Source organism: Canis lupus, chromosome X (genome assembly GCF_003254725.2).
Source record: "Canis lupus dingo isolate Sandy chromosome X, ASM325472v2, whole genome shotgun sequence".
Classification (NCBI taxonomy): domain Eukaryota; kingdom Metazoa; phylum Chordata; class Mammalia; order Carnivora; family Canidae; genus Canis; species Canis lupus.
In genome coordinates, this window is record NC_064281.1 from 91,174,086 (window position 1) to 91,197,154 (window position 23,069).

The following is a 23,069-nucleotide window of genomic DNA, read 5'->3' on the forward strand; positions in this document are numbered from 1 at the left end:
ATGAGAAATGTAGTTTATTTTCCACTCCTGATGAGGCTTTGGAACTGGGTAATGTTCACGTCTGGGTTAATCTCACTTTAAGTGGAAAGTGGTGCAAGGAAGTGCAGGCTTATGTACATTTGTGTTTCTCAACCTCTTTCGTGAGAGTGAGGCACTCTTTGTACCTAAGATATATGCAGTTCATATTTAATTCCATATTTTCTGATCGAGTTGCTGATTTGTTTAAATGGAAAAATTCAACAGCATGGAAATATCACACATACTTTTCTTAACATATTTTATGAGAAAATGAAATTATTTGGGGAAAGATGAATTTTTACCCACTTTTTTTCTCCATGAGATTTATAAATAAAATTCTGGGATCTTTTTTTTGAAATAGAAAAGTTTGCATTATATAAGCATTATGTTTTTTTTTTCTCTGTGAAAATAGGTCGTAAACATATAATTGGGGGAAGACTGATTTTGTTTCTTCTTTCTGCTTTGAATGGTTTTCTAATTAAGTTTTTTTTATTTGAAATGGGAAAGTAGATAGTCTTTATATAATACAGACATTTTTCTTTAATAAAAATACCAAATAAGAAAATAAAATTATTTGGGGGAAAAACTTAAAAAAAAGTTTTAACTCCCACTTTTTTCTCATAGCAGTATGATATTGTTTGTGTAAGTTATGGGATTAAAAAAAAGGAGTATAGCAGGCCTTGAGAGTGTTAGTTCTAAGATACTAATTATCTTAGAAACAAGGAGAAAGCTCCTTGTTCCAAGCAAGTCTGAGCCTTTTATAGAGCATTCCCCCCCATATCCCCCATGATTGGGCTCTAATTGGACATGTCAGGCTCTTTCATTGTATACAAAGAAGCCAATTGACTGTGGTTGAAACTCAATCCAGTGTCTTTAAAAAAATTTGTGGTGTAGTGTTTTTGTGGTCATGGAACTGAACTCAAACATAAAATCAGTTATCAGTGAGCTACAACAGCTAGTGAAGAATTCACAGTCCTGATGAAACTTTTAAGCACAGGACAGTTGAATTTAATGTTGATTCTGGAAGGTGATGTCTTCATGGAGAAATCTCGGCTGTATGTGTTGAGTCTCTTTTCTAAGTAAAATGCTATCCTTGGATGTATCAGCCTTCTCTTTTGACCACAGTATGATGCTTAGAGAGATTTCTCTACAACTGACTGTAGAGAATAAGGAGATGCTGGCTGACCAGAGGGGATGGCTCCAACTCAGAACTACTGAGGCAGGCCCTGTGTCCCAGCATCCCTACTCACAGGCATCAGAAGAGGAAGGATTAGGGGGCTGGAGTGGTTTAGGTCCAGTTTCTCTTCACATTCCACTGTCTGAATAAGATAGAAAGGAGAGCAGATAAATGGGCAGAAATTAGAATTGATCTCCATGGCAATGACTTGCCTCTGCTGGCTCCACAGATAAGTGTTCAAGAGGGAGCTGTCTCGGCCCACACATTTGTATTCGGTTTGTAGATAAATAGACTCGGGGTGGGGGGAATGGTGCTTTCAGGTATGAATATTATACTTAGGCCCCCATAAGGAGGATTTTGACAGTGATGCAGGCTAGGTCAGAACAGCTATAATTATCCGAGACTCTTCCGGCACAATACCTGTTTTGGCTTGAATTACTTAGGCAATTGAGAAAAATTCTTGTGTTTCTTGGCTTGAGTTTTCCATATTGGCAGTATATTCAACTCAGATTCACCTAATCATTTCCCGGCTGCCTTGTCTGAGGTCTTAAAGTACAGTAAGTTGTCCCACAATCTATACTTTTCCTCCCATTTGTGAACAAAACATAAAATCTTTTCCCATATTCAGAATGAACGGATGAACTCAGATTGCCTGAACTGTGTAAGCCGAGGAGGAGGATTTTGGGAGTTTCCTTGAGGAGGGACACATTCCTCCCTTGCTGAGAGGAATCCTTGACTCCCAATATCTGTTTTTAAAACCTAAGAAAAAAATTTAGAAATACCAAGAATTTAAAAAAATATATTTGTGGCCATCAGGGTACATCCCCCAGCTCTGTTAGAAGCTGAGCTCAGTATTTATCACTTTTTGAAGCAGATGCCTCTCCCTCTGTTCATCATTTAAATGTAGGTGGTCCCCAGGGTCCAGTTCCCGCCAACTCCCGAATTCAGATCATCAACCCAGACCTCTGCTGTTTTCCCAGCCACTTAGTAATCTCACCTCAAACTGGACACATCCTGAACTGAGCTTGCCATCTCCACTCACCCTCCTCCATATCTGCTCTGCCTTTGTATCTTGCAACTGAGTTCATAAAACCACAGTCGAATTGTCAGATTATCTAAGTTAGAGACCATCGTGTTATTCTTGATACCTCTCATGTCCATTCACGGCCGTTTTGCCTCCTGCACACCTCATAAAGACGAAATCTATACCATACTGGAACATGTATTTTGTGGAGAAGGCTGATAGCAATGAAGGATGTATGAGAGGGTCATGTTAGAAGACTTAAATCAAGGAAAGGGAGTAGACACTGTCAGAGTGCAGTCCCCTTATGGAGTTAAGGAAGGTCTCTGAGGAAATGCCAGTTGATCGGAGACCTGAATGAAATGAGGGAGTAAGCCATGCATCTGTCTCCTAGAACATCAAGTGCAAAGGTCCTGAGTCGGGAGTGTACTTGGCATGTTGGAGAAATAACCAAGGAGGCTAGTGTGACTGGAACAGAGAGTGGGGCTGGAGGGGAGGCAAGAGTGGTGGGAGATGAGGTCAGAGGAGTTGAGGGAGGTAGGGACTCATGTCATATAAGGCTTTGTAGGCCATGATGCAGACTTATGACTTTTCCAATGCCTTAGATCAGAGTCTTATCATTTCCCTCTAGGGTTTTTCTGTCAGTGTTTGAGCCTTGGTGTAAGCTCTAGAATGACTTATTGAATGAAAACAAGGATTCAAATGAGGAATGGATAGAGAACTGTCAGATTCTGCAGTTTTTACTTATAGACCTATATTAATATGAATCCTATTTTTCTGGAAATGATTTATTATCATCTGTTTTACAGAGGTTGGACTTTTCAGGAATTGAACCTGATATAAAGCCATTTGAAGAAAAGTGCAATAAACGTTTTCTGGTGAATTGCCATGATTTAACTTTCAATATCTTGGGTCAAGTTGGAGACAATGCAAAAGGACCACTCACAAATGTATGTATGACTTTTCCTTCCACCTCTTAAACCAGTGCATTAAGGAAATGCTTTTCTTTTTTATCACTAGAAGTAATTTACAAAATTCCATTGCTACGTGCCATGATAAATTTGGCAGGAAGACATTTCATACATGCTTTTCTTTTGCCAAAATATGAATATGTTTTCATCTTGAGAGGATTCATGAACCTATTAACCTATTCAAAGTGGCAGAGTAGGCCCTTGACATTCAAAAGGGCCATGTCCCCTGAACCTGCACAATTTTCCAAGTTGCTAATTTTGCCAAAGAATATGACTTCTTCTGTGAGATTGGCTCATCACAATGAATAAGGAACACCAAAACCGGGCAGGGACACGGATGCCGTGCAGCCCGCCAGGCCCACTCCTTCTCATAGAACAAACTCATTTTGTTCTTCACGGAAAATTCAAATTATGAGTTGTCACGGATCATTTGAGTTACTCAGAAACACTTGAAACTATAAATGTGAAATCGCCGAAGAGACTGCATTTTAGGTTCATCTTTCTCTTTTGGTGCTGATTTTGTCTTTGGTGGATACCCACATTGATGATTTATTCTCTCCCCAAGTAGCTAAACTGTGCTAGCAGACTCCCTGCATGGAAAGGGTTAACCTTTATGCCATTTGGCATGAGATTTCTCTTTGTGACCAGCTTTCAAGTGCCATCTGTAGGGAGGAGGAACCATGTCTTCCGAAACTGCTGATGAGGCAGAGCTTTGTCAAGTAATTTGATGTTGACTGATATTAGCTCCTATTAAACGTATAATCTAGTAAACTGAGCCATAGCAAAGGGAAGATTTACTTCTATTCCATAATATCAGCATTATTATTATTATTATTATTATTATTATTTATTTTTGTGATTTCAGGAAACCTACAGGGAGTTGCATTTTATTTATAGGACAATTGGTGTTCTTTAACTGTGCCTTCTGATTCCTACTCATTAAAAAAAAAGCATAACTGGGAAAATTCTTCATACCTGACAAAAGCGAACATTTGAGTGTGTGTTATTTTACAGTACGCTCTTTTACATGCAAATGAGCCCTAAGGCATTCTAGCTAAATGTCATACTCCGAAAGGAAGGAACCGCAGCGGCAGAAACTTGGAAAATGAAAACATTAATTTGATCATTTTTGTCCCTCTCCCTCCCCCCTTGCTGCCCCTCCCCCCCCAAAAGTCTCCGTTTCCAGATGTCATTTGTTTTCATTCCCAGGTTGAGCCCTTCTTTATCAATCTTGCCTTATTTGATGTAAAGAACAATTGCAAGATTTCAGCTGACTTCCACATCGACCTGAATCCCCCATCTGTCCGTGAAATGCTGTGGGGCGCCTCGGCCCAGCTGGCCAGTGACGGAAACTCGAAAAGCTCGTCCCCAGAGTCTTTTATTCATGGAATTGCTGAGTCTCAGTTACGCTACATAAAGCAGGTAAAGAGTCATCTTGTCGCCTTCTGAGCAAGAAACCAAACACCCTTGGGTTATCTCATCCATACAGCCCGACGTCTCCCCGGGCATTCTGTCTCTCATCGGCTCTGTGTCCAGGTGTCTTGCTGCTGGGCACTGGAGGAGGAGGGACAGAACGGACACCAGCACAGGCCAGTGATGCTCGGCAAAGTAACATTCTCGGTGGGGCCATGATGTGAGTCTTAGAGCAAGGATTTTGTGAGCTGGAAGGCAGGTCACACAGACATATGCAGGCACACTTCCACACTCACGTGTGTACTTGTGAGCAAGGCAGGAGGTCCCTGAAAGGCTTGTTTCTTCCAAGAAAAAAATGGATCCTGCAGGGGTACCTGGGTGGGGTGGGGCTCATTCAGTTGAGCATCTGCCTTCAGCTCACTTTGTGACCCTAGGGTCCTGGGATCAAGCCCAGCATCAGGCTCCCTGCTCAGTGGGTAGCCTACTTCTCCTTCTGCCCTACCCCCCCCCTTATGATCTCTATCTCACTCCCCTTCTCATAAATTAAATAAATAAATAAATAAATAAATAAATAAATAAATAAATAAATAAATCCTTTAAAAATAAATGGACCCAGCAATAGCCTCCCATCCCTAGTTCCCAGCTCCCATTAGGAGTTGGTAACTTGGTTTGGGTTTTTGTCTTGGTGTGCAGCCTTCAGTTTTAGATCATTGGTTAAAATGCCTTTAGATTTTTCCTTAGCATAAGAGCAAAAATCAGCCCTTGCAGAAACTAGGAGCTATGTACAGAACTTTACAGAACAGAGGACAGCACTTTAGCTGAAGCTGACTGCTGACCAGAGAATGGAGTTCTGAGTGGACTCAAGGAAGAAAAGTAAATGAGGTAGGACAGGGAAAAGGGAGGTGCCTGGCTGAATGAAACTTCAGCCACCATCAGGGCAAGGCTTGTGATGGTCATGGGTTGGAGGCTCTGTTTTTGGAAGGTTAGAGTACGGTACAAGAGTTCCATGTGTCTGTTTGGTTATACTCCTGGCTGAGGTGCCATTGGGTCAATGTCCTTCAGATTCCTGGCCAGCCAAACCCCCATAGCAAAAAGTTCTACAATGACGATCAAATGCCTCCAGAAATCGTTTCTGTCAGTGGCCAAGTGGTAGATGCCCCAGAGCTAAATCTCCCATGTTTTGGGAGCTTCATTTGTGAGCAGGCGGCATTGATGCTGACCCTACATGAATAGGTAGTTTTAATCGAGCATAAAGGCTCTTTATACAAGGAGTTCTGAGTGAAAAGCAGTGGGAGGGAACGGCTTATGTCACATATGTGATGCTGCATTCTCTCCTGTCTGGTGCAAAGAAGCCCCTTTAGAAGGAGCCTGACACTTCCCTGGCATTTTGACCTCTGACCAGACAGGCAGGCTGTGAGAGGTTAGGCCGAACAGAATTGAGGGTCTCCCTTCTTGACTTTTGCAACTGAAAGGAAGCTAGACTGTGGCATAGAATTTAAAGTTGAAAGAAGCACAAGAACAAAGCAACTCATGTTGCAAGGAGATTTATCTTTCCCTAAATAAAAACATGATTCCTTTTTTCCCAATTATGAAGATAAATATATTACCATGTAGAAAATTCAAACAATACAAAAAGCATAAAGCATAGAAAGTCACCGCCCCTGTAGACAATTACTGTCAACATTTTGACGACCATCTTTCTAGACCACTCTGTAAATATATATATATAATATGTATTTTATATATACATACATAGATCTTCTATATATTCTTTTTTAAAAATGATTTTATTTATTCATTAGAGATACAGAGAGGTAGAGACATAGGCAGAGGGAGAAGCAGGCTCCTTGTGGGGAGCCTGATGCAGGACTCGATCCCAGGACCCTAGGATCATGCCCTGAGCCAAAGGCAGATGCTCAACCACTGGGCCACCCAGGCGTCCCAATCTTATGTACATTTTTATACAAACCAGATTCTAGTCATGCTGTTTTATACCTACTGTATTTACTTAATATCATGTTTATTCTACACCAGTATCTCTGGACTATATTCTTTTTTTTAATTTTTATTTTATTTATGATAGAGAGAGAGAGAGAGAGAGAGAGAGAGAGGCAGAGACACAGGCAGAGGGAGAAGCAGGCTCCATGCACCAGGAGCCGGACGTGGGATTCGATCCCGGGTCTCCAGGATCGCGCCCTGGGCCAAAGGCAGGCGCCAAACCGCTGCACCACCCAGGGATCCCTCTGGACTATATTCTTAAAGGCTAATGCAGTATTTCATCAACTTAGCTAATCGAGATATTTGTAGTTTGGGGATATCATAACACTGCATTGGACATCGTTGTGCGTGCATGTTAACTCACTTGTTATCTCCTTAGAATAAGTACCGAGCATTGGGATTTTCTGGGTTCAGGATTTTGCTCATTGGTACAGATTGCTGTGGATGGTGGGAGAAGACTTTGCATGTACAGTTATTCCCCTCTTTGGACTATGGATCTGTGGTGGCTTTATGTTGCCTTGTAGTTTGTTACTCAGATAGATTATATTTGTCACCTGTGTGAACATTCACTACTATGGCATATGCTTCTTCCTTTTTTTTTTTTTTAAGATTTTATTTATTCATGAGAGACACAGAGAGAGAGGCAGAGACATAGGCAGAGGGAGAAGCAGGCTCCCTGCAAGGAACCTGATGCGGGGCTGGATCCCAGGACCCTGGGATCATGCCCTGAGCTGAAGGCAAGAGCTCAACATCTGAACCACCCAGGCGCCCTATGGCATATGCTTCTAAAAGAGATTGAGCAAGTATAGTGTAAAAGTATTTGAGAACCTGCCACTGAATTGTGTGGAAAATATCCTGCACCATATCAAATAAGCCCTTTTAAGCGGATGATGTATTTACTTTATCTCTTCAATGTACTTAGCTGTATGTTCAAGGCATGGAGTTTAAGTTGTGGTCATGGGCATCATCCCACTTGTAATCTACGTCAGGAAGAAAATCAACAGTTTTTTTTTTTTTTTTCCAGTATCTCCGGTATGCCAGAATTTTCCATCGGCATCGCAAGTGATCGTCATGGTCTTAGAAATAGTGTACTCATGGCTGTTTCAGAGGGGAAGAAAGGGCAGATTGGGAGGTGACAGAAGCCTCCCACCATTACACAGCCCATAGCAGTGACAGCAGGATTGGAACCTGGGTCTGTTGGAAAGACCTCAGTCAACAATGGCTGGCAGACTGTAATTAAGTGCTGCAGCCTATAACGCAATTTTAGTGGAGGTGTTTGGAATGCAAGGGAGCCTGTAGGGGGGCAGGAGTTAACTTCGAAGGCTGCACAGAAGATGTGGGGCTTGAGAGAAGCCTGAGAAGAATAGATGTGGGGTGGGAAGGTGACCTGATGGGCAGTAACTTTGGATGGCTTTATCATCTTGTAACCCCATCTGTTCATGGGAGTCTTTCTCTCCAGTGGCTTCCTGAATAACAACCTGGTGACCACAGGAAAAGGAGGGAGTTGGGTCCATCGAGTCGTTTTGCCTCCCTGACATCAAGTAGTCACTGTGGCCAGTCACTTTATTCTCAGCTGCCTGGCACTTTCTTCCCAGATGCCCTGACGGAGCTCAGGCCCCTGTGTCTCCCAAGGTCAGACCTGATTGACTTTGGGTTGGGATTGTGGGGGAGATGCTGACTCTTGGGGGTCTGCCTCCTTGTGGCTCTGTGGGCTCCCCAATGGGGTAGTAGTTGTTGGCCTGGTGAAAGAGTACAGAGTCTCCTCACAAAGCCCTGCCATGCTGTGGGCTATGTAAGTGCTGGGTACTGGGATGAGGGGGCTTCCCTCATTCTTCAGAGGGAGAGAGACAGTGAAGTGGGTAAGAGTTACCCTGGCATTGGGAGCAGCTGCATCCGTGCCTCCTAGGTGGGAAAGGATGACCGGGCCAGAGGCCTTGTCTACAAGGGCCAAGTTCCCAGCACACATGGGGATTCCCAGGTGCTCTCTGGCTACCTACCCTTCTGTGTTCTGGGGACAGGGAGAGTGCTAGAAGCTGACTGGGACAAAAGGCAGAACAGCCCAGATAGTGTCCTCCTTGTATACACGGGAATCCCTGGTCATTAAAAGAAATGAACAATTCTATGCTCAGCATCCTCATCTATAAACGGGAGGAAACGATAGTACCTGCATCCAGGGCCAGCTGTAAGGCTCAGACAAGGTATGCCATCCCCAGAAAGCACTTGGCCCGGCAGTAGGCTGCCATGTGTGCTCATTCCGACGTGGCCAGCAGTAGAGCGGCAGTAATGGTGATCACAGATAACCAAGCGAAAAGCACCTTGCTCTTAGTCATTGTCAGAGTTTTCAAAATTACAATATTCATTACTGGCATCACTGTGGGGAAATGCTCAGAGTACTGGGAAAGGAGAGAACAGTCGGTGCTCAGTGAACGTTAGCTGTAGCAAAAATCAGTACTGCTGTTCTCATCCAGCCTCATCGTGTAAGATGTCGGGTGTGTGGGCCTCAGGGCTGAGAGGCAGCATAGCATGGCCTGTATGCATAGTCCAGAAGCCCTGGCTGTGCTCCTTCATCCACTCAGTGTGTAAACTTCTGTAAGCTTGATTTCTTCATCTGTAAAAGGGGTATGTTGTAGTGCTCACATTCGAGACAAAGGAAGATAATGCACAGAACCCATCTAGGACAGTTAGGTGACAGGAGGTGTGCGAGTGTACTTACAGTGCACTGCTCAGCATACCTTCTGCATGGTCAGCAAGGGCCTGGCTGCCAGGTGCATCTCATCACTCGAGCAGTATGTCCCTGGTAATACCAGAAATCAGGTCCTGTGGCCTTGCAGTGCTTTGGGCCCCTCAAGTAATAACTCGGTACCTAGTGTGCAGTACATGGAATCCATACAGGAAGTCTTCGGGATAGCTATTACTGTCATCATCCCCATTTCTTAGATGAGAAACTAAGGTGTAGATACAGGAAGGGACTTGCCTCCACCCCATAAATGGTGAAGCCAGTTTTTGAACCCAGGAAATTTTAACTCCAGAGCAGTTTTTAACCACTTCCTTCCCTGCTCACTGCTCAGGAATTCCACGGTGAATCAGCCATGCTGAGGGATCCTTGCAAGCTGTTGGCTTCTGGGGGGGGGGGGATTATTTGGGGTCTCACACCGAGTTCTCTTCCTTTCTGTATGCTGTGAAACGTTTGCTCCAGAGCAGATGAGATAATGTCTGAAATGTTTTGAAAACTGGAACGCACGATCTTAACACAGTTGATAATATACCAAAGGAGAAAAATAAAACTTGGTAGAGTCCCAATGATGGATTTTTCCATTTGAATTCATTTGTGTGGTGCTCCTTTAAACAACAGATATAACCAACTAACAGGCTCTTTGGAAGATATTCTATTTGGGAAGGAACTGGACGGGGGATGACATGGCTATTTCACATGCATTCAGAGGAAACATGTAACTTCGGTTGCATCTACGTTAGTCACCCTTAAGCAGAGTGTGCAGGAAAAAAACAAATTTTGGATCCTTTGTCCCCACCTTGAAAGCGCAGGAGCTCTTAAACTGCAGTAAAGTGTTTTCTTCCTCTTAGCTGCAATTAGTATTAATCGTGAGCAAATTGCTCTGGAGTTGCACGCAGCTACATTTGAAAATGCACGTCTGGTCCCACTGGAAAGATGCACACCATTTCAGCACATGCTAAGGAAGCCGAACAATACACGTTGTATTAATCAGGCTGAAAAATGCACCTTGCAGACACAGCTGAACAGAAGAGGCCAAGCTGTACCTCAGGGACTAATAGATGTGAAGTTGGGGACAAAATAGAAAATCTCTTTGGAAAGAAGCATCAGGAGTTTTAGAAACTATATGAAAGCAGAGGCCATCTATTTTCAGGATCCTGGATGCAACCCTGTGTTGGATGTCAGCATTTGATGCTAAACACACTACTAGGAATCGTTAACCACGCAACTGTATGTATGAAGTCATCTAGAAATGTCTAACGGAAGTGATTTTTTCCCCCAGGGAATTTTCTCAGTGACGAATCCACATCCTGAAATTTTCCTGGTTGCAAGAATTGAAAAGGTACTCCAGGGAAACATCGCGCATTGTGCCGAACCCTACATCAAAAATTCAGACCCAGCAAAGGTATTTATAAAACTCATTTGTGAATCTTTTGGCTTAATGTAAAATTGGCCTTTTACTGACATTTTAAATGGTACTGTTAATATACCCCTCCGAAGAGCGTTATGCTCTCAGCCTGGAGTATATTCAGAAAATACTGTGTGCTATGTGAGTATGCGGGCTACAGCTTGAGCACAACTCCCCCCCCCCTTTTCATTTACGTTCTGTTTACACGACAGCCTGATTTCTGCTTGCTTATCAAAATAAGAGCTAAAGGCTTTTAGGCGACATCTGTTCATTGACACTGTATCCTTGGCAATAGCTACTCTTTATTTCCAGCCCTTACATCCAGCCCTAGAATGTCAGAGCTGGGAGGTCCAGCCCTGCCATTCCCAAATGCCAGTCTACACTCAAATTTCTTCCTGTCCATGATAAGAGAAGAAAGACAAGAGAATGAGCGATTCAAGGGGCTAAATGTACTCAATTCGAGGGGCCATCCTTTATTCTGATAGATTTTTGTGCTTCTTACCTTTTGAACATTTCGCCTGTGTGTCTTTCTGAAATGTTGGTGTATGACATAGTAGCAACTGCGTTTCCTGTTCAAGCGCTTCGGATGGCAACGTGCAAAAAGTCAGCCACCCATATAACCATCCACGTTTCTGGATCATGAAATTCAGACTTCTGCAAATAGTGACCTGGTCCTCTCCTCTCATTTTATAAATGAGAAATCAGAGGCCCAGAGAGAAAGCATGCGTGGCACAGTTCATTAGCAGCACTCCAGCTACTGAGTACTTATGAGGAGTCAGTCTGTTGTAGGTGGCATTTAGTTATGTGTCCAAATAGTGTTTATTGAGCGAAAGATGTGGAGGAGACATGTGACTAATTTGCGTGGGAGAGAAAAGTCTCAACGATATAGATAAGAGCCTTTAGCATTCTGCATCCCTCCGGCCAAGCATCCAGCCAGCCTCTCACAGCCAGTTTAGACTCTCTGGGCTGTTAATCTTGTCCGCTCCTAGTCCCTGTGCAAAGAGCAGCTCCTTGCCCAACTAAACTAATTGCATTGACTCTTGGTCACTTGACTTTTTATCTTGGGAGTAAAAAGGTCAACTGTATTCAGAACAAACTTCTCCCAAGAATAACGAGTGCTTGCTTGTGTGTGACAGGAAATACACATTAAAACTGCTCACAGTTTTCCCAGTAGGGGTCTTTGGTACAAAACGTGCCCCATACCTCTTCTTGCCCATCTCTTGAAACCTTGATGAAGATTCTGTTGATGAGAAAACACAAAAATTTTAAGAAGGCTTTGGTCTTGGAAAGCGGGTAGCTGATGTGTGTCATGTTTTTACTGGCAGCTCTTTCTTTATATCTTCTGCTGGACTTTGAGGTTTTACATCGGTAAGTGGGGGGAAACCATTTTGCATGGTGAGCCTCTGGTCATTCGAACAAATATGAGCATGTCTTCTTATTTCTGACTGTAGACGGCCCAGAAGGTGCACAGGACAGCAAGGCAAGTGTGTAGCCGCCTCGGACAATACAGAATGCCCTTTGCTTGGGCTGCCAGGTTCGTACAGATACAATCCTGACCTTTCTGTTTGCTCTCATGTATAAAGTTCGGGGTTGTCGTCCTTGCAGGCAGCATTTAGCAGGCGGTCTCCGACAAGCCAGTTATATCTTGGGACCATGTGGCATGTGTCCGGGTGCATGCGGGCCGCTGTAACCAAGTGCTATAGACTGGGGGGAGGGGGAGGCTTCAACAGCAAACAACATTTCTCTCTCACAGGGCTGGAGGCTGGGAGTCCGAGATCGGGGTGCCAGTATGGCCAGGTTCTGGTGGGAAGGCTCTTTCAAGGTGCAGACACCTTGGCTGCTCCTTTATCTTCTAGGAGCTGAAAGGAAGTGAGCCTGTTCTCTGGCCTCTTCTGCGGTTGCCAATCCCATTCATGAGGGCTCCACCCTTCTGACCTAATCAGCCCCACCCCTCCTCCTAATCCGATCACCTAGGTGTTTGGACTTCCACATAGGAACTTTGGTGGGAGGGCGCAAATGTGAAATCTGCAACAGGATGTAAGAATCCTTTCTCTTAAAATTTGCTGTGCGTCAAAGAACCTTTCATTTCTTCATACGTGTAGTGCTTCAGGGAAATTTTCTTTGGCTTCGGTTACTGATCTGACTGACACCACTTAATTTTATTGCATTTTAAAAGCAGAGCTTATTTGCTAAGGTAATGGAATTCTCCCCCCTACCCCGAAAACCTGAAATTGTAGTGAATTATGTACACGGTGCCCACTATTTCAGAGTTGGCTAGGTTTATGCTTCAAAAAGCTATCCTAGGATATTTCTGGAAAACATGCTAAAAAGTAGAAGGCAAAAGAATGCAGTGGGTAAGTGCGAGTGGGTCATTAATTAATAGACCTGCTTTCCGATGACAAATGCAGGAAAGCCTCCACCAGTAGTGTATGTGGAAGGGCATTATGTATAGCTCATATCTTATGGTAGATTACACTCCTTTTTTTTCCCAATTCTTGCAAATGTACATACAGTGATGACTTAAAATGTGTTTCTTGCTTGCCCTCCCCCCTTTGAAGTACACGTTCACTGGCTTGTTTGTGGTACAGCTTGTACAGCTCACTGGAACTTCTGGGGAAAGGGCACCATGTTCTGAATAATTCAGTCAATTATGTGCAGTGGGTGGTAGGGAGTAGCATAAGGGTAGGAGATTCTAAGTGAATTAACTCTTCTGTCACTATAATCATTTCATTTTGGGGACGGTTTCAAAATGTGTCGTGTGTTGGTGGATGAAAAGGCACACTGTCCTTGTTTTGCGAATTGGTTCAAAACAATTTTATTGCATTTTAAAAGCAGAGCTTATTTGCTAAGGTAATGGAATTCTTCCCCCTACCCAGAAAACCAGAAATTGTAGTGAATTATGTACACGGTGCCCACTATTTCAGAGTTGGCTAGGTTTATGCTTCAAAAAGCTATCCTAGGATATTTCTGGAAAACATGCTAAAAAGTAGAAGGCAAAAGGATGCAGTGGGTAAGCTCAAGGTGGGGTGAATGGCGAAGAGTAGCAGAGGTTGGTCCACTTAGGCATTATAGGAGGTGGAGTATGGCTTGTCAGTGGACGCATACTTACTGCTGCTCCAGCCTGAGAAGTCAGTTGCTGCTGTTATTATTTATAGCTATGTGTTGACCCTGTACCAGGCAGTGGTTTAAGTGCTGCACGTGTACCTTCTTGAGAGATGAGTACTGTGATTCCTACCTTGAGATAAAGGAGATTCAGGCATAAAGCTAGTAGCTGTTTGGTGCTGTTTTGTCAGTAGGAGAACTGAGAAACCTTCAAAGCTAGGAGCTCTGATCCTCAATTCTGATGAGGAATTGTGTTCTTTTCTTTCCTTCCTGAATTGTTTTGGTTGCCAGCAGCAGCAACAGCTCACGCTAAAGGCTTGCCTGGGATATTTTAAAGATGTGTGATAAACCCCTATTTACTGACAATAAAGGAGGTATGCTTAGAAGTAGGAACAGTGGTTAATGCCTGGAACCACATCTTCAGAGGCTCTGCCAGGGGGAATTATGTTTTTGGCTAGAGCTGCTTCCCGTGTGTTGGGTGCTTGTGCATTACTTCCCATTTTAGCAGTAAGTAACTGCTTAAAAACGGAGGAAGGGGAAGGGGGATTGGGAATGATCCAAATTCAGATTTGGAAACTCTACGTATATCTTGTAGACTTTGTATGAATTGACCCTAATCTTATTTAAGGGTCATCAGCTTTGTGACATGCTTCACCTTTGATTCACATGCATGCATTTTATATATCCGGCTTGCTGAATTTTTACAATTTTTTCTGGTCATGTGACTACCACTCCAAGCAAGTTCTGGAACACATCTGTCACTTCAGAAAGTTTCCTCCTGCCTCTGTCCAGTCGGCCATCCCACTCCCATCAGCCAGCCACCAATCTGATGGTTATCACTACAGATGACTTTTTCTATTATGGAATCAGGCAGTGTGTACTCTTGCATTAGGTTTCTTGTGCTCAGTCTAGATTTGAGATTCACCCAAATATTTTATGTATCAGCCCTTCATTTTGAGTAGTATTCCATTGTATGAATACACCACTGTGTATCCATTCACTTGTTGATGAATGTCTGGGCCGTTTCCTTTTGGGGATATAACGTATTCGTTAGGAGTGGACTTGCAGAATCAGAGGGTAGATATGTGCTTAATTTTGTGAGAATTTACCAAACGGGTTCCCAAAGTAGTACTGCCATGTTGTATACACACCAGCACTAAGTTTGCCATAATTTGTCAATACTTCAGAATTTTTAAAAAATTTCTATTGTTCTTTTAGACCTATTTTCAAAGATATTCAAGGTTCTCTGGATCTGGATGGGAGGTTTTCTCCTTTGTATAAACAAGACAGCAGCAAGCTTTCAAATGAAGACATTCTCAAGTTGCTCTCAGAATACAAGAAGTAAGTGTGTCACTGTAGTAAATCAATATAATAGATGAATTATAATTGCTTAAAATGGTGAATGTGAGTCATATATGAGAGAAACCAAATGCTTTGGGGGCATTTTTGGATTTGGAAGTTTGTATGCAGGGTAACCAGTGCACTCAGTAATCACAAATTTTAAGTATCAAATATTCTTATTTTACACCTAGGCCAGAGAAGACCAAATTGCAGGTTATTCCTGGGCAGCTCAACGTCACAGTAGAGTGTGTTCCTGTGGATTTATCAAGTAAGAACTCACATGCTCCAAACCTTCAAGGCCTATGTTTGAATCTCAGGGTTTTTTTTAATCTTTTCAGTGTATTTCTTGAGATTTACATGATGTATTAAGTTCCTAGAGCTGTTGAAAGGAACTAGTACCAACTGGGTGACTTAAGGTGATAGACTCATCTCTCCTGGTTCTGGAAGCTAGAAGTCAAAATCCACGTGTCAGCAGGGCTCTAAGAAAGACTCACCAGTCATTGGATTTAGGGCCTACCTCTCATGGGGTGACCTAATCATAACCAATTACACCTGCAAAGACCCTGTTTCCAACTGAGCTGGTACAGTGCCCCTGCCAAGACCCTATTTCCAAGTATAGTCACCTTCTGAGGTTCTGGGGGACACTATTCAGTCCAGTATGTGTGATGAATAGTTACAAATTAGTAAGGGTATTAAGTTGATTTTATCAGATGCTGTTTCATATCTCATATAGCCTGTTGTGAGTGTTCCCTAGTCAGTTTCTGCTGCTCTTTGCTTTTGATAAGTCCCATCAAGGGATCCAAAAGGAGAAGAGTTTCTTTTCCTTTCTAACGACAAGAATCTAAGATCCCAGATGAAGAATGGACAGAAGACAGAAAAGACACTTGGCAGGAAATAAAATGGAGTGGCAAATAAACACTTGAAAAATGTCCAAATCTTAGTAATAATGCTACTAGTGCAAATTAAAATAGCAAGATGCTTTTGCTTCTCTGTCAAATTTTTACAAAACTCTTTAAAGTGAAACTGTCTAATGCTGGCTAGGTTTAGCCAGGCACCATCACCTGTCATGAGTGAGAACACAGCGTGGCAGTCGATATCCACAGATGTCCAGAACTAAGGCATTTCAATTCTGAGATTCTATCTGCTCATTTGCTGAATAAGCTTTACAATTATGGATATTAAAGTCTAGAAGGAGTGGCAGACAGTAAATAAGATAGATGAGTGTTTTGAGTCTGGGATGGGGGTGGCCTGCTTTAAAAAGAATGGCCAAGGGAAGCCTTGCTCCAGCTCAGGAACTGAAGAGTGAGAAGGAGCTGCCACATGGTGGTTGGGATGGTACATTCCAGACCAAGGGTGTTGCCTACCAAAAGACCATGAGGGGGAGCAAGCTTGGTTCGTATGAGCCCTGAGGAAGCCAATGTGGCTCTAGCGTGGTGTGTGATGGGAACACTGTAGATGGGAATGCAGCAGAAAGAGTTCTGCAGGGAATTATATAGACCATGATAACCCTTTAAAGGGTTGGATTTTATTCTGAGTGCAAGAAGAGGTCACTAAAGGATCATAAACCAGGGAGTGGCATCCGGTTTACATGCTGAAACACCTCTAAGAGTACAGTGGATTATTTTTTCCTAAAGAAATAATTTGAAATGTAGATAGGAGCTTATGCATACTGGTGTTCTTTTCTGCGTTGTTTCTATCAGAGGGAGATTGGAAACACCCTAAGAGTCCATCACTTTCAGTGTGGTTAAGGCATTATGACACACCAGGAAACTTTACGCAGCCCTGAAAAATGATGTTTATAAAGAGCTCACAGAGTAAAACATTAGATAAAATGCCAAAAAACAAATTCCACAAAAACCCAACCCAAGATCAAGTTCTGGATATACAGTAGGAATTTTGTGTTATTATATAAAACATGCATAGAAAGGAGACAAGAAGAGAATATGCCCAAGTACTAACAGTAGTTATCTCCGGATAGTGGAACGGTCCCTTGTTCTGAATGCCTTTATACTCTGTGTCTCCAGATGTTCTATTATAAGTATTCAGAGTGTCTCAGGTATGACTCTTCCTGGGTCTTCCTGTTCCATCGATACCGCTGTGCAGCAAGGACAAGTCGTGTTACAGCTCCTTCAGTGTATGAATCACTTCTGCTCTGGTGGCTGCTTCCATAACCCAGGCCGCCACACTTCTCTGAGCCTTTGTGCTTTTCACCTTCAGGAGTATTGAATTTATTCTGGTAACCCATCCTAAGATCTGTCATTTCCAAAGGCCTGCCTTGTTTTTTGGGTGCAAATCGCACCTGCGCCAACTTAGCTTTTTCAGAGTGACTATCCATGAGCTAATTGGAGGCATACATTTACTGTTCCCTGATACCAATAAAAATTTGCAGTGAAAGCTAAATTGCAGTCACAGGAGGAAAAATGTAATGGATTTCTCTGCAGAGTTTAAATTTGTCAAAATTATGATGTGTTATATTTGGCAAATCACTCAACATTGAGAACGAACTAGCAATCATGTCTGGTTTGGATGGTTCCATTAAAATCAGTACCAGGCTAAGCCATCTTGTCCTTCTGGGTTCTTAAAGTGGTTGTATGACTTTTTGTCAGTCACTGAGAATTCTGTTTGTTAAATCACTCTTTGAGAATGCAGTCCATGTATATTTTTATAAATGCAGGAATGTGTTCATGATTGCTAAATTGTATTATCTTTGCCTATTTTCTTTCTTCTGGTATAGATTGTATTACTTCTTCATATGTGCCCCTGAAGCCTTTCGAAAAGAATTGTCAAAATATTACTGTGGAGATTGAAGAGTTTTTTCCAGAAATGACAAAATACTGTTATCCATTTACTATTTACAAAAACCATCTGTATGTATATCCCTTGCAATTAAAATATGATAGCCAGAAAACATTTGCCAAGGTGAGCAGTGTAAATTATACATTTTGGGATATAAAGTGCTATTTATAATTTTCTAGTTTTAGGATTCATGTTGAGTGATTAATCATTTTTAGGCGAGGAACATTGCGGTCTGCGTGGAATTCCGGGATTCAGATGAAAGCGATGCTGGCGCTCTAAAGGTTTGTTTATGATCCTGATAAGCATACACTTTTAGTATAAAAATAAAGATTTGGGGGGGTACCTGGGTGCTCAGTTGGTTGGGCATCTGCCTTCATTTCAGGTCATCATCCTGGGGTCCTGGGATTGAGCCCCATATCAGGCTCCCTGCTCCAAGGAGTCTGTTTCTTCCTCTCTCTCGGCCCCTCCTCCCACTTGTGCGTGCTCTCTCGCTCAAATAAATAAATAAATAAAATATTTTAAAAAAAGATAAAAATTTTGGCACTTGGTAGTTTCTTGGCTAAGTTTAATATCTTTAAGTGCCACAAAGAAAATGTACTCAAGTGGCAAAGGTAATAGTGCATTTTCTACTCTTGCACATTAAAGGATTAAATATTACAAAATAACAAAATGAGGTAGGGGCATAGGTAGCTTTAAAAATGGGTAAGCTTCACATTCCAGACTTTTTTGCTTTTGCTCTACTTTGATTTTGCACCATTCTGATGTGCAATCACAAGAGCTTTTTCTCCTATGACCTGAGAGTTTCTAATGGTATCATCAGGGGACTCTAAACTCCTGTCTCCTTGAAACCTGAACTGGGCTTTGAGCTAACAGAAGCACAGCATGACTGCTTTGATCTGAGATAGGACTTCTACGCTGGCACTGGCCAAATGGTGCCTCCAAACTTGGGTTCGTGGTGTAGGCAAAGCAGAATCTCAGGATTATCTGATAGAGCAATCCTTAAATACCTTTTCTTTCACAGTGCCTTTATCTTTTCACCCTTTAGTGCATTAATCAGAAGCCTGAAAGAGCAGTTCCGAGAACATCTAGCCATCACGAATTGTTTATCTGGTTCCCCACCTCTCCAGTTTGAGCCTAAATTGGGCAGATGGACTGCTAGTCTTCGCCTCAGACCTCCTGAGGAAAAAGCCTGGAAGCACCCCTCCCCCCCCCCCCGCCCACTAAGTCATTCAATGTTTAATAACCCCTAGCTTTGAAAAGAGGTATTTTGTTTTGTTTTCCACAGAGAAACCTAGGTTAAGAATTAGCTGGATCAAATTTAGTGTATTTTCAATGATGCCCCCCTCACTGGGGACGAGAATGACTCTTACTTTTTCCCTCTATGCACTATCCTTTTGTACCCTTGAAGTCTCTTAGGGTACCTCTCCGCAGGTCCTGGAAATTGCCTTCAGAACCCATATTTAAAGAGAATTGGCAGTGCATCCACATGGAACTCTCAGTTTCATTTCTCCACTGGCCTAGAGGCTGGCTCTGAAGTAACAGGGTGAGGCAATTAGTACCTTGGCATGCTGACTCCACATTTATCCTTGAGCTCTTTGGGCCCGTGGAAGCCCAGAACTCATACCAGAAATGCAATGGGATCTTTTCACGGAACCATAGACCGCCTCGCATTTATTTTATGGGTCTAACAGAAAGCCCATGACTTTTAAAATGCACCTCATAAAGTGAGCGAACAGTAAGCTTGTCTGTAGCTTAGTGGACATTCAGTTTCTAATTCCTTTAGGCTAGGAAGGTGTCTGCTGGTGTGTGCATGTTTGAGCTCCTCAGCAAATGTTGCTAACTGGCTGCAGGGGAGCTTCTCCTATGAAGAAAGGCAAATAGCATGAGAAACAAGCTTTCCAGATCTGGTTTAAGAGTGTTCGCTTTCCAAGTGATTAGCTGTATTTGACTTCTTGCTGTCAACTAACTTGGAAGTGTGTTCTTTTGATGGCCGGAAGTCTGGAAGCATCCATGCAGCCAAGTTTGACAATGTCTGGGCTGATAGCTGGAGTGACTGTGAGTGTTTGGGAGTGTCCAAGCTCACGGTGAGAGCCCGGTGGCTTGGCCGTGGCCTTGAGCTCACAGATGCCTCGAACTGAATGTGGTTCCACTGTGTTATGTTTAAAGACCTTCGCTGAGGTGAGTGACTCTGTTTCCTTCTTTTGCAGTGTATTTATGGAAAACCCGCAGGGTCTGTTTTTACCACAAATGCTTATGCTGTTGTCTCACATCACAACCAAAATCCAGAGTTCTATGATGAGGTAAGGATGCATTTTTCTAATGTTTGTACAACGCTGTGATGGCTCTTCTTTTATCTCTTCATTTCCATCATTTTATCTACCTTTGTGATCCCTGAATGTTTTGTCCTATGAAAGTAGGAAGCATCACACCATGACAAAGGGCTTGATGCCCTTTGATGACAGTGGAATTTGCCCACAAATTGAAGGGGCCCTGGCGAGAGGTAACATTGTAGGGAATGAACATGAGACTAGAGCTAGGATTCTAGCCCTAGCTTTGACAACAGCTGGCTCTGGGGACCTTGAGCAAGTCACTTCCCCTTTTCCGAGTCTGTTACCTTAGCTTTCAATTAAGAAACTCAGAGTTTCTAAAGGCTCTTCTAGATCTTTCTTCCTGAGTCTCCCATTTCCTCAGCTTTCAAATAAAAAATTCAGGAAAGATTTTCTGAAGGCCCTTCTGGATCTTTCTTCCTGAGTCTCCCATTTCCTCAGCTTTCAAATAGGAAATTCAGAAGAGATTCTCTGAAGGTCCTTCTAGAACTTTCTTCTAGTGGTTTTACATGGAGTTGGGGGTGCAGCCGTTCTGTAGGTGAAATGCTTTGAGAGACACAGCAGCACGTGAAGGCCACCAGAATCCCATTGGCTGCTCTGACGCCTCAGTGCAGTGTAGACAAAGGGGAATGGCACCGTCTCCCAACTCCATGCTCCCCTCCCCCGCCCAAGTCTATCTCTCTGGCCCTGCCTCTGCCTCTCTTTCCTTCTCCATCTCTATTATCTCTATGTACTTGCCAGTGTCTCTCTTAGTCTCCGTCACAGCCTCTTCCAATTGGTATGTCCCTGGCTTATCCAACTCTGCAGACTGCTTTTGGTTCCGACATGTCTCCGCGAACCTGTATATGCATCCCAGACCAGAAGCATTGCTCTTTCTGCTTCTCAGGTTTCTCTGTCTGAAACCATCCCCACTGCTGTCATGATTTTCCCGAGGTCTACTGCTGTCATATGGAGGCTTTGTACTGCAGCTTTAGGCCTCATCCCTTTCTCTAGTGCTCTTAGTGTTGTAGGGGATGAGGAGGAGCGTAGTAGTTTTGCCACCCGGGGAGAGAGCATGCCCATATTTATGTGCAGCAGAGCATTAGACACCCAGATGGTCTGGCTGCTGTGAATAGGCGTGTTCCATGGTGAAATATACCTACAACAGAGATTAGTTCTAATACCTAAACCATGCCTTGTGTGAATGATAATGAGGCCACATGTCCAACACCAAGCTGTTTTTTAAAAAATTTTATTTGTTTGTTTGTTTGTTTGTTTATTTATTTATTTATTTGAGAGAGAAAGAGAACAGGAGGGGAGGGTGAGGGGGAAGCAGACTTCCCACTAAGCAGGAAGCCTGACATGGGGCTCCATCCCAGGACCTGAGCCCAAGGCAGCCACTTAGCCCGCTGAGCCACCCAGGCGTCCCAGCACCAAGCTGTTTAATTTTTTTTTCCAAGCTGTTTTAATATGTCCCCCTCTCTCATCAACACTAGTCACTCCAGAAAACTTGATCAGGTAGTAAGTCATCCACATGATTTTTAGGATGCCAGAAAGAAAACAGGCTTTTCAGTCATTCAATCTATATTGACCAAGACAGTGAGAGCGAGAGATGGAAAGAGATTGCCTGTGTTTCTCTGCAGGTATATGCATGTGCATCAAATTGGTTAAATCTGTGATATGTCTTTTGCATTCTTCCAGGAGACAGTAAAGACATTTGGTTGGGTCCTGATTAAAAATCACTTGAGATTGTATTAAAGTATTAATTTCTGAGATTAAGTTCATGTGTCAAGGGTGACAATGTTTATTTGTTAATTTAAGAGTAGTCTTCCATTTTTCTTCAAAAGATAAACTGTAATTGCTGGATACCATAATATCACGGTGACTTTTTGCACATTTATTTGCAGAGCTTTTTTTTTTTTTTTTCCACGCAAAGGAAGGCAACAATTTAGAGTAAAAGAAACCTTTCTGGTTCAGTCTGCATTTTAGATCGATTGCATCCACTGACTTGGATTGAGTTACAGAGGATCCCTGGGCTGTGAGGCTGTGGTTTTGATCCAGTGTTTTAGAAAATCCCATTGCAAAGTTGAATCCAGGAGAACCCACTGGGCTCTCCAGTGCAAGTAATGAATCAGCCCTCACTACCCAGGAGACTGTTGTCAAATTGAAACTGACTGGAAAAGCCTTTAGAGTACATTTAAATGATATCTATGATTTGATGACTTGGCTTGTTGTTTAGAAAAATACGTCATTGGAAAAGTATGATGAAACTGAACTAAAGGTCTGACTGTCCAGCTTGACAATGAAAACAAAACAAAATGCTATGTGTAATTTTGCTGTCCTTTCAGATTAAAATTGAGCTTCCCATTCACCTGCATCAAAAACATCATTTGCTTTTTACTTTTTATCATGTAAGTTGTGAAATTAACACAAAAGGAACAACCAAAAAGCAGGACACGGTTGAAACTCCAGGTACGTGTACTCCCTTAAAAGTCTCTTTCTACAGCTATTTGAGATGGAATTGTCTAGAATGTAACCTCTTTTGCCCCAGCTACAAACCACTTCTTCCCCTTCCCCCAAAGTACATTTCTGAGTCAAAAAGTTCATCGGGAAAAGATGAATTATGCGTTCATTTGAACATCATTTCCATCACATGTCCTGTCCAAGTCCTTGCCAGTGCGCTTGGACTACTGCAAGCAACTCAAAGTAATACATACATCACAGAGTAATACTTCTCGTACAGAAACACATCCTGTGGTATATAGTATTTCTTGTAAGTAGGATGGC

General features: G+C 42.7%; 1 protein-coding gene across 6 annotated transcripts in view; it reads left to right on the plus strand.

Moving 5' to 3' along the window:
• The window catches only part of DOCK11 (dedicator of cytokinesis 11), a 189,785-nt gene that overhangs the window by 69,944 nt on the left and 96,772 nt on the right, over positions 1 to 23,069 (plus strand). For all 6 annotated transcript variants that reach the window (XR_007409530.1, XR_003129495.3, XM_025431298.3 and 3 more), the window contains exons 11-20: positions 3,026 to 3,166; positions 4,397 to 4,609; positions 10,612 to 10,734; positions 12,189 to 12,271; positions 15,058 to 15,180; positions 15,372 to 15,448; positions 17,915 to 18,099; positions 18,192 to 18,257; positions 20,184 to 20,276; positions 22,631 to 22,754. Coding sequence is in view for 4 of the 6 variants with exons in the window: in XM_025431298.3 (XP_025287083.1) it covers positions 3,026 to 3,166; positions 4,397 to 4,609; positions 10,612 to 10,734; positions 12,189 to 12,271; positions 15,058 to 15,180; positions 15,372 to 15,448; positions 17,915 to 18,099; positions 18,192 to 18,257; positions 20,184 to 20,276; positions 22,631 to 22,754 (1,228 nt within the window). In the remaining 2 variants the exon portion in view is untranslated. The remainder of the gene's footprint in view (positions 1 to 3,025; positions 3,167 to 4,396; positions 4,610 to 10,611; positions 10,735 to 12,188; positions 12,272 to 15,057; positions 15,181 to 15,371; positions 15,449 to 17,914; positions 18,100 to 18,191; positions 18,258 to 20,183; positions 20,277 to 22,630; positions 22,755 to 23,069) is intronic.